Source organism: Pongo abelii, chromosome 5, assembly GCF_028885655.2.
Source record: "Pongo abelii isolate AG06213 chromosome 5, NHGRI_mPonAbe1-v2.0_pri, whole genome shotgun sequence".
Classification (NCBI taxonomy): Eukaryota; Metazoa; Chordata; class Mammalia; order Primates; family Hominidae; genus Pongo; species Pongo abelii.
The window spans coordinates 167,343,995-167,356,226 of NC_071990.2; the positions used below are offsets into that span (position 1 = coordinate 167,343,995).

Sequence of the window (12,232 nt, forward strand, 5' to 3'; positions counted from 1 at the left end):
TTTGTCCTCCTGAAACTAAATCTGTTTTCAAAAGAAAATCTGAAGTTTTTTGAAAATCTAACGTAAAGAAATATCTGTAATATATAACAGAAAATGTTAATATCCTTAACAAAAATATAGAATAAAAGCTGATACATAAAAAAGTAAACAATTCAACAAAATATAAGCAAAATTTATGAATAAATACACAGAAGTAAGAATAGTAAGTAATAAACAAACATAAAAAAATATTCAATACAGTGAGTGGTCAGAGAATGGCATATTTACTGAGAAGGGGTTTTCACCTTTATGTTAGAAGGAGTGTGAATTTCTATAGCTTTTTCTGAGAATGTAATATATGTATAAATTGACGGCAATATATGTTCCAGGCATACATTGTTTTATTGCATTTTGCCTGACTATGTTTCATAAATACCATGTTTTTGGTTTTTTTTTACAAATTGAAGTTTTGTGGCAACCTTGTGTACAGCAATATCGGCACCATTTTTCCAACAGCAAGTGCCTACTTTGATGCTCTGTGTTACATTTTGGTAATTTTCAAAATATTTCAAATATTCTCATTATTTTATTGTATCAGTCATGGTGATCTATGATCAGTGATCTCTGATGTTACCATTGTAACTATCTGTGGGTGCCATGAATCACACCCATATATGATGGTGAACTTAATTGATAAATGTTGTGTGCATTCAGACTGCTCCACCAACTGGCTGTTCCCCCATCTCCCTCCCTGTACTTGAACATCCTTGTTCCCTAAAAGCAGTAATATTAAAATTAGGCCAATTAATAACTCTACAATGACCTCTAACTGTTCAAGTGAAAAAAAGTCATATGTCTCTCACTTTAAATCAAAAGCTAGAAGTGACTAAACTTAGGAAGGCACATCTAAAGCTGAGATAGGCTGAAAGCAAGGACTCTTGGGCCAAACAGCCAAGTTGTGAATGCAAAGAAAGAGTTCTTCAAGGAAATTAAAAGTGCTACTCCAGTGAACACATGAGCACTCAAGTGTTCTTGATGATATGAAGAAAGTTTTAGTAATCTGGATAGAAGATCAAACCAGCCACAACATTCCCTTAAGCCAAAAGCTAATCCAGAGCAAGGCCCTCTCTCCAATTCTATGACTCCTGAGAGATGTGAAAAGGCTGTAGAAGGAAAGTCTGAAAGTAGTAGAGATTGGTTTGAGAGGTTTAAAGCAAGGTAAAAAGTGCAAGCTGAAGCAGCAAGTGCTGATGTAAAAGTTGCAGCAGGTTATTCAAAAGATCTAGCTAAGATAATGGATGAAGGTGGCTCAACTAAATAACAGATTTTCAGTATAGACAAAACATCTATTAGAGACATCTAGGACTTCAATATCTAGAGAGAAGTCAATGTCTAGCTCCAAAGCTTCAAAGGATGAGCTGACTCCTGTCAGGGGCTAATGCATCTGGTGACATCAGGGTAAAGCCAACGATCATTTACCATTTCAAAAATTCTAGGGCCCTTAAGAATTATGCTAAGTTGCTTCTGTCTGTGCTCTATAAATGGAACAACAAAGCCTCAATGACAGCACATTTGTTTAGAGCATGATATACTGAACATTTTCAGGCTACTATCAAAACTTACTGCTCAGAAAGAAAGGTTCCTTTCAAAATGTTACTGCTCATTGATAATGAACCAAGGCACTCAAGAGGTCTGATGGACATGCACAAGATTAATGTGTTTTCAAGTCTGTTCACACATCTATTCTGTAGCTAATGGATCAAGGTGTAATTTTGTCTTTCAAGTCCTATTATCTAAGAGATACGTCTTGTAAGAATATAGCTGTTATAGACAGTGATTCCTCCAACGAATGTGGGAAAGGTGAATTGAAAACCTTTTGGAAAAGATTCACCATTCTAGATGCCATTGAGAACATTCATGATTCATAGGAGGTAGTCAAAGCTTCAAGACTTCAGTGGAGGAAGACACTGCAGATGTGGTAGAAACTAGTGGAGCCTGAAAATGACTGATGCGATCATCATCAAACTTGAATGGATGAGTTGCTTCTTATAGATGAGCCAAGAAAGTTTCTTGAGATGACATCTACTTCTGGTGAAGAGCTGTGAACATTGTTGAAATGTCAGCAAAGGATTTAGAATATTCCATAAACTTGGTTGACAAAGCAGGGGCAGTGTCTGAGAGGACTGACTCTAATGTTGAAGGAAGTTCTACTGCAGGTGAAATGCTATCAAACAGCATCATAAGCTGCACAGAAATTTTCTGTGAAAGGAAGACTCCATTGATGTGACAAACTTCACTCTTGTCATATTTTAAGAAATTGCCACATCCAGGCTGGGCACAGTGGCTCTTGCCTGTAATCCCAGTTACTCAAGAGGCTGAGGTGGGAGGACAGCTTGAGGCCAGGAGTTTGAGACCATCCTGGGCAACACAGCAATACCCTATCTCTAAAATAAGAAATGAAAAAAATTAGCTGGGCATGGTGGTGTGTACCTGTAGTCCCAGCTACTCAGGAGGCTGAGGTAGGAGGATCCCTGGCGCCCAGGAGTTTGAGGCTGCAGTGAGCTACGATGATGCCACTGCATGCTGACAGGCTGAACAAGACCCCATTTTTAAAAAAGAAGGATAAGAAAATAAATTGCCACATGCATCCCTACCGTCCTATGATTTGCAACCACCACCCTGGTCAGAAGCCACCAACATTGAGGCAAGACCCTTCACCAGTAAAAAGATTATGATTTGCCGAAGTCTTAGATGATCATTAGCATTTTTAAGCAACAAAGCATTTTTAAATTAAGGTATGCATTTTTTAGGTATAAAGTTATTGCATACTTAGTAGACTATACGGTGTAAATACAACTTTTATATGCACCGGGAAACCAAAAAGTTTGTGTGACTTGCTTTATTATGAAATTTCTTTTACAATACATCTGAGTTATGCTTGAATGTGTATGCACACACTGTATGCACACACGCACACACACACCCCTACCTTTGAAAAATCACAGAAAAATGCATAAGATGACATTACATGAAACAGACAGTTGATACTGGAATGCAGAAAAATAGAATATTACTCTTTTTTATACCTGTACATTATTTGAATTATTAAAACAAACATGCGTTGCCTTTCAATGCATGTTTCAATGCATATTTGTTTTAACTGCTTTTCAAGTTATACGTCAAAAATTATTTAAACATGCACCACTAACACATATGTACATGGGTACCAAAAGTGTTGTTATTTTTAGGTAAATGTTTAAATTTCCTATATTATAATAATCATTGTAATCATTCTGCTGAAAAGATTAGACTCAAGAAACTGGATACTAGTTACATGATTCTTATTTACAACCCCAAAAGAACAAAAAGAAAGTGCATGGGTTTCAGGAAACCAAGGGATATTTCATGAAGGCTCTATTTCCCTGATCTTCTGATTGCCATAAAAAAAAACTGAACAAACACCTGTTTCTACATGTCTTGGAACAAGGACTACACACAACCTGTTGGAGACATAAAGACTGTAGACCACACTTCTCATTTGGGCTGAAGGAAAAGAAAGACATGCTAGAACACCCTAATTGATGTTTAGAGGCTTTTCCCTGATACCATCCCTCTGTATGGTCCAGGAAGAGGCCCTGGCAATGTCCTCAGACTGTCATGTGTGAAAATAAGATATCTTTGTATTGTTTTTCTTAAATAAGGTTCCCTAAATTGTATCAGTTTCAAGCTCTACAAAATCTGGATCTGTCCAGTTTGAAGGTAAGTTGAATCACAAATAACTGCTGCTTATCCAAAAGCATCAATATCATTATACAAATGGTACTTATTCTTGAAGAGGTAAACTTTATTAGATATCTACAGTCATTTGTAAAACCAACATTTTGTATTTGGTGTACCTGAGAGAATAGTGAATTGTTTCTAAGAACTTTAAAACAGTCTGTCCCAAAGAACAAAATGTAGGATCAGTACTTAATGAATCACAGAGGAGATATACAGAACACCTGAACAAAAAGCATAAATCCAAATTCAGCAAGACTGGCAAAGAAGCAGTAAGTGCTCACCAGCCTAGGGATAAAGATGTCCTCACTTAAGCAGAAGTTGGTCAGACATGCAAACAGGAACAGGAAAGCCATAGAAATAAAAGCTAGTGTTACCACTACAAACTGTCAAGGGGAGATGGCAGGTTAGCCAATGAACCTAGATCTAATACACAGATGGGTGAACAGGTTCATAAAGAACATACCTGACCTATTTCTGAATCCACTAGGCAAGACATCCATCCTCAAAAACAAAAGGGCATCAGACTAATTTAGTCTGATTCCATTAGGATATCTAATTTATCTAATCCTCCTTGTTGTAATTCCATGTTCACCAAATAAACTTTTCATTGCTACTTGGCTTTCTACCCCATGGGACGCCAATATTCTGACCCTTGTGACTGCCTAATACAATTACAGATCAATAAAAGGGGATTCCAGTTTCTACACCAATCACATTAGCTTGCTTAATAGGACTGGATTCTGAAAATGGAATCCATTTTCATTTGCTCTTGAGTTTCTGAGGCCAATGGCCAGACCCTGAATGGTGATCAATGCAAGAAGGGACCTCTTGGAGAAACATCAGGCCAGCCTTTCCTTTGAAAGCTGCCAATCCCTGTGTGACTAGCGTAACTTCCAATCTGTATTTTAATTATCCTCACTAGACATTGCCAGCAATCCTGTCAAACAATAAAACATCTAAAGTAAACATAAACAAGATGTACATAAAATGAAAAACATGTAAATTTTTTACATTCCTTCTTTCAAATATAAGCTTATGCCACATTACATTTCTTAAGTATCAATTTATTCCAGATAACACTTTCTGGGCTTCTAAGAAGCTTTTAAAAATTATTTTTACCTATGTGATTGATTATTAAGGTTTAGCGATCCGGTCTGGTACATCTCTTCCAACTGTTTCCTGTTCCCAAAGTATAAAGCAAGGTCTGTGGCAATGATGGCTTTGCGGATGATCTCAAGCACCTGCTCATATTCACTGGAGCTCAGAGTGGAGAAGATATTGTGCCCTTCCAACTATGGAAAAAATACAAATAAAAGCCACCAATAACAAGCACAAACTCTAATCTTATGACATTTTCAGTTATTTGAAACAATATAGTCAGTCAATGACATTTGTCACACTAATGAAAGGTTTTGGGGAAACAAAAGAATAGTTAGAAATGACTAATGAAAATAGCGTTTTGGTTTCTCTTTAAGCTACAGAAACAATGAAGCTACCACTTAAATAAACTATTGCAACTATAATAACATCATTTACTACCATAAAACCCCAGTGATTTAAATATATCTAGTTCTTGGATATTTCTAATAGTTAAAAAAACTTGAAAATGTAAAATATTTAAGTTAAAGACTCTTCCTCTTAAGCTAATTAGAAACTTCAGTAATGTTTGTATTATACTAGAACCTTAATGGGCTTAAAAAGGCACCTATATCCTTGTCCACTTCAGGTTGTAACATATCAAAACATGCTTAATAGATAGTAATATATTTCTCTGTATCCTAGAAGAAAATGTCCTACAACCTCAATAAAATGTTTATTCAAACACATTAAAAACTCTAAGGCTAAGAGTACCTTTCCCTACAACACAAATCATTGAAGCTATGACAATTCTAGAATCATCTTCTATTCTCAAAGGAGGTGGAAATGGCAGATCATCACCTAAACGAGACCAGAATATTGGTAATCTGGATTCTATTGGCTCAGAATATCCTTCGTGTATTAATCTTTTAAAAACTTTATAATAATTTCTTCCTGTGAAAATTTTAAGGTTTTTATTTGTAATTGAGGAGAAAAAAAAAACCTTTGTTGAAACTAAAAAGCTTGAGATAATTAAGATGCAGTCAATTTGCAGATTCATCAATTATTTTGATATTATTTCATTATTGGTCAATATAGTACTACTCTAAGTTGATTTTCAATTAATTTCACTTTTCTTAATACACATTTATTGAGTTAAAATACAGTAAAAACTTAGAATGATTGAAGTATATTTCTTTACAAAATTAGACATCTCACTAAGACACTGTTTCTTCATATTCTTAAATGAAACTGTACATGCACCATTTGTTTTCAATTATCAGAATAGTTCCATATTATTTGCTCTTAAAGTCTTAGAAGTATTTGAATTACTGTATGATAAATGCAGCAAATGGACTCAGGTCTAGTTATTTATTTTCCTGACAATAATAGTAGTAAGGCCTTACATTTGTAGAAAGTTCTACAGCTTATAAAGCACCTTCAAACACATGACTTCACTTCCAAATTATAAAACTTATATTAGTTCAGAGTCCCCACATGGATTGTACATGAGATGCTATGAGATGAGCCGTTTGAGCACAGGCTGGTTAGTGACCGACGGGGACAACGGGAGAGGACTCAAGCTTTGGGCTGGTGGCTGAACTCAATAATCATCCAAGCTCGACTCTCTTCAATTTTGTTGTAGAAAGTTATAAGAAGGAAATATTGATTCATGCTATGGTATCTGCTTTCCTTTGATGTGACCATAACTCAAGTGAAGCAGGTAGCCTCTGCATCAACACTGAATGCCTGTCACCCCTATTTCCCACTTCATGAACACGTTTCAGCATGTCTGGTTGGTGCTCATGCACACATCTGCTTTCAGCAGGTCACGTGAAGGGAATCACAGCTGATACAATTTTATGCTTTGTATTTGTATGCTTTACTCTCTTTATCATCAATAATTATCACCATAACCCGTTAAATTATAGTATATAAAATATCCCAGTCTGCTGTTGACATTTAAAAAGAAATATCTCTAAAATAGGGACTCCTTAGCCTAGGCTCTATAAATTCTGTAGTGGAACAGAAGAGTTATAAGCTCACTGCAATTCTACACACTGAATATGTCTTCTGTAAGCTCATGTTTTTATCAGAGTCCCAAAAGTGTTGACTGTCCCAAAACAAATTAAGATTTATTTTGAAGAGTATATATAATCTACTGACTACTTCGGAGTCATTACTTTTCAGTATTAAAGGAAAATAGGTGAAAAAGCTCCATAGAGGGCTTTTATAATGAAAAGGTCTAACTCATTTACTGTCCCCTTCAATAATTTCCAAGAGTAAAGGGAATGAATGAATAAATAAAAAATAAATGTCTCCCTTTTCTTTCTTTGAGACAGATCTCGCTCTGTCACCAGGCTGGAGTGGATCTCTGCTCACCACAATCTCTGCTTCCTGGGTTCAAGCGATTCTCCTGCCTCAGCCTCCCGAGTAGCTGGGATTACAGGCACGCACCACCACACCTGGCTAATTTTTTTTTTTTTTTGTATTTTTAGTAGAGACGGAGTTTCACCATGTTGGCCAGGATGCTCTTCATCTCCTGACCTCGTGATCCACCTGCCTTGGCCTCCCAAAGTGCTGGGATTACAGACGTGAGCCACCGCTCCCGGCCATGTCTCCCTTTACTTTAAGAGAATCTAGCATTTTGCTGCTACCCAAACTAAAGAAAATAAGGGAGATACAAGCAATGAAGCATAGCAGACAAATAGTATCTTCTTTAAACCTCCAACCTCACATTTGCTAACACATAATAAATCCTTATAATGCATTATAATAGTTTTATACACCAATTGATGATTTTACTGTAGTTACGTAGTTTGAAGTCTATGTTAATTCAAGCTAGTTGATTCCATTTTGCATAAATCAAGCATGAAATAGTAGACTTTTTATACCTAGGAATGTTTCTAAAACTTAACGTGGGTGAACAGCATATAATTCTTAACTCTATGGAAGCACACAGGTAGGCTCTGGTTGTATGTAAATGCTGTGGCTGAGATCTGATATTAGAGAATGGAAACCATGTTGAAATTGCTGCTGACGCTGAAAGGTGACCCAGGGACTGCCTTGAATAGATAATTGCCAACACTCCTTCCAGCCCTTAATCATAAGGATCCCAAAGGCTGTTAGTGTTCTGTCCACTGCTGGGGGATTAGGGAACCACTGCTTTTGGAAAAAAATGTCAACAATGCAACTAAGTGCATCAAACATTCATGATGGCCAATGCCTTTAAAATACATATAAAATACTGATTTTGAAAGTTAATTACCTAGTACATCAAACCACATATCAGGAAGCGTCATAGTACTGTAATGAAGAGCACAGATTTTGGAGCCAAATAATTCTATCTTTTAATGTCATTCTGCCACTTACTAGTTATGTGACAAATAGATTACTTAACCTCTTCGATGCATATTATTCGCATCTGTAAAATGAAAATAAATTAATAATACCTATCTCATGGGGATATAATAAACTGTATTAAAATATGTATAAAATATTTAAGTTTCTGGTTCATTGTAAGTACCTAATACATGATAAAATGATTACTATTATAATAGTGATGATTGATGATGATGATGATGATGATAAAATCTACCAGTACAACTTCCACAGTCAGAGTTGAAGGAAAGAGAGATGAAAAAACAAATACATGCCTAAAAATGAATTTGATAGCCAAATACCTTTTCTATTTAGAACACAGCTGTAGAAAAGGACGGATTTAAACTAGCCACTTTGTCGTATATTTTAGATTACCAGTACAGGTAGTGTTGAATGTAAGTACAATAATTTTGCTATAATTGTAATATACAACAGCAAATTGTACCTAGTGCAGACGAATTGGAAGAACCCTCTGGCTGAGTAACAGAAATAGTGCTGCTATAAAGAGTAGTAAGAAGTCACGGGATCCCAAACTGTTGGTATAAATAGATAACTTTCTGAAATATGATCACATTTCAAAAGCAACAGATAATTTAAGATTAGTGGAACATTAAGAAAATGTTCTCAATAATGAGAATAATCATTCCTAATTGGTCTGTTTTCTAAAATTTTGACTATTTTCAAAGTCAAAATGGGGTATTAAAAAAGGCAAAGAAAAAGTATAGTTTCAATGTTCAAAATAATCATTAATATCTTATGAGTAAACAGAATAAATTGGTTTAATATTCCAGCAATAATGATTCAATTACCATTACTAATTGTAAGCTAGTAAGTTTTAGGCAAGAAAACAAAGCTCACCTACGTTCTTGGATGTAACTGTCCACACAAAACAGTCTGCTCACATGAAGGCATTCTGCTTGCCTTCTTCCCCTGCTCAGTGTCTCAGCTCTCTGCCCCACCGGACACAGCTACTCACTCTCCTCACATAAAGCTTCAGTTGCAGTCTCTGAGTACTGGTTCTGCCCACTCTGCATCTTCCCCTCCCCGTGCTCTACCTTCACACTTCCATTTGTGCCCATATCAACAGCCCCAGAGGTGGGCCTGTGAGTCCAGAGGTGAAGAAGGGGCAGTGACTCTCCTCATCAGCTTCTAATTCAGAAGAAGTGGGAAGTTAAACTCCCAAACAGAAAATTTCAATACAATGTTAAAAACAAACAAAAAAACAAACAAAACACTAAGATGTATGTATGCTTGAGGTGCTCAGGCGCTATGTAAAAGGGGGCAGTGCCGTACCCCAGTGATGTGGGGATACATTCAAAGAATTTTACTGGATGAGGTCATGCCTGAGTGGGCGGCCACAGAAAGGGTGTGGGGTAATTACACGTAGAGAGAACCCGGCCAATGGCACAGAGTGAAGATACGGTCTGAAACTACAGAAGCAGAGCAGATACTGTAGTCCTGGAACAGACAGAGGCCACTCATAAAAGACTTGTATATCCACTGAAAAAACAGGAAATTATTCCAGAGGCCCTGGAGAGCCACTAATGACTTTTAAACAGGAGAAAAACATATTCAGACATATACTTGGAGGACGGATTTGGGACACAAACACTTGGAGAAACAGTGATGGATAAGGAGGAAAAGGTGGAAAAACAGACAAAATACGATGAAGGCTGAAACTGGGATGTCAAGTAGGGATGGTGCTTGCCACTTGGGAGCTGTAGGGGTCAGAGGGGCCAGATTACCATTTACTAGAGACTCAAGTGAGTTTCCTCTCTGCTAAACATCCACCATGAGCTCTACACAGCGACGGGCCCCAAACACCATGAAAACAATCCTGATGATCAGCATTAAGACACAATGGGAAGCTCAGGGAAAAACGAGAATGCAGACTGACCCTCTCTGCAGATGCTCTTGTATTTGCCCTGACTTCAAGACTTAATCTCTTCCCATTGCCCACTCAACATGGGATTATCTACTGCATCCCTATCACTGTGACCAAGGTCAAGGCAAGCTGTGAGCAAATACACACTTCCTGCTTTTCCCTACCATGAGTAACGTGTGTGTGTATGTGCGAGTGTGTGTGTGTGTGTGTGTAGGGAGAGAGAGGGGGGGAGCAATTGAAGGTTAGCTTTTCAAGTCTATTGTCTTATTCTCCTTGCTTGCTGTTGTCACTGTGTTAGCCAGCAGTACTCTTCTGAATGCCCCGCTTATCCAGTAGATACCACTGGCAGCCATACTGAAAGCTGGCACTCAGGTTGGCAAAACTACAATAAGCAGCCACATATGCAACACACAGCTGTGAAGATGCCTTGATGGGGAACTATACACAAAATTGCTTATGTCGTATCTGTCTGTGTGGCCAGAGGATGAGCAGTACCATGCTCATAATCATCTTTGTGGCAATGCAGATCAACAGAGCAACGGGAAAAGTCTTTTGTGGATAAACAGAAGTATCACAGGTATTCGTATTATGAAACTATATATTGTTCTTATTTTAATGACTGGAAGTTGGAATTTTTAACTGTTACCCAAGGATAGCATCTTAGTCAAGCTTGTAGGTGTCTTTTGATGAAACATAAAATCAGCAGGACTTGGCGGTAACAGGATGGAGGGATGGGAAGATAAAGCTACAGAAGGGAAAAATGATGACTCTAAGGTCATCAGCCCGCATTCCTGGGTCAATGAGATTGACGCCACAGAGATATAACATACAAAAGGCACCTAAATAAGTATAATACCAAGCACAATTCGGGCCATACTGAATACAGGGTTCAAGTGCTTGGGCAGAAGTCCTATTGAGCACTAGGCAGAATTACATGGGTATGAGAGTCCTCAGGGCACCACTGTCAGAGCCACAGGTGTGCCAGGTGGTGGGCCAATGAGAAGAACAACATAAGGGCAGAAGTCAGGGGACTGAGGCCTTCCTCACTGACTGTGAGTTCCAGAAGACAGGGATTTGTGGTTGTTCTGTTTATCACTATATCCCCAGTGCCTAAAACAGGTGTTGGCAAATAGAAGGTGTTCAGTAAGTATGTTTGTTATTAAATTGAATTTCAGGGACCAGTTAGATGAATCCGAAAAAACACTCAGAGAAGTATCATGAGGATTACTGCAAAATCAGCCAAGCGTACAGAAATTTTCAGAAGAGGAAGACACTCTTTCCTGAATATTCCTGTCCATGAAGATTGGGCTGTCTGTTTATGGCCTCAATATTATTTCTCTCTGGGCATAGCTCAAATTGAAGGGATTTGGTCAATCGAACATATAAATTTGTTTTCAAACTGGTAGTGCTTTTCACCTGAATTTGCAGCAATCCCTAGTTCTTATTCCCAGCTTCTGTTTTTGCAGTGTATCTAGTACCTTATGTTCTCTAAGTAGAACAAATTTGTCATTATTATTAATTCACCAATGACTGAAATTCCAGCTCTAATATCTGAACCTATTCTCCCACACCTTTTTGAATGCCAACAGCTTACCTGTCTGAACTTAACTTACTGCCATGAGCTCCTGTTACTAGTTCTGATCTTTTTTAGGAACACTGCCTTAAGTAATCTGCAAGCCCCACATCGCTGAGGGTTTGCCGGAATGGAGGCAAACCATCCTAAACATCCATTTTTGATGGCAGCAACTGGGCAAAGTCTTCCTAGGGCTTAGGTGGACCTGGAGCTTCCCCATCCCCACCTGCCTTGATGTGACTGCTATATTACAAGGTTTATTTATTATTCTGCTCAGGGGCAATAAACTTTAAAATCTGGCCTCCTTCAAAACTAATCCTATTATATTTAATACAGGCTTTCTAAAGAAACTCTATATTGGCTGTTAAAATTCAACTGTGATTAAATTGCTAGCAATGTTGTACTGTCAAATGCATGAATTCATTTAGGACATGGGATGCTAATTCAGTGACTCCTAATTATTTTTAAGTGAAGTCATCCCAATGTTGTTTCTGGAGTTTATTCTTCTTAGACAAATAAATAGTCTCCAACGATGAGTGAGGTCAAAGTAGACATTA

The 12,232-nt window shown here is 37.5% G+C and overlaps 1 protein-coding gene across 3 annotated transcripts in view; it reads right to left on the reverse strand.

Moving 5' to 3' along the window:
* Positions 1 to 12,232, reverse strand: part of PDE10A (phosphodiesterase 10A) — a 335,868-nt gene that overhangs the window by 41,956 nt on the left and 281,680 nt on the right. For all 3 annotated transcript variants that reach the window (XM_024248249.3, XM_063725083.1, XM_063725084.1), the window contains one exon: positions 4,879 to 5,051. In XM_024248249.3, the coding sequence (XP_024104017.3) occupies positions 4,879 to 5,051 (173 nt within the window). The remainder of the gene's footprint in view (positions 1 to 4,878; positions 5,052 to 12,232) is intronic.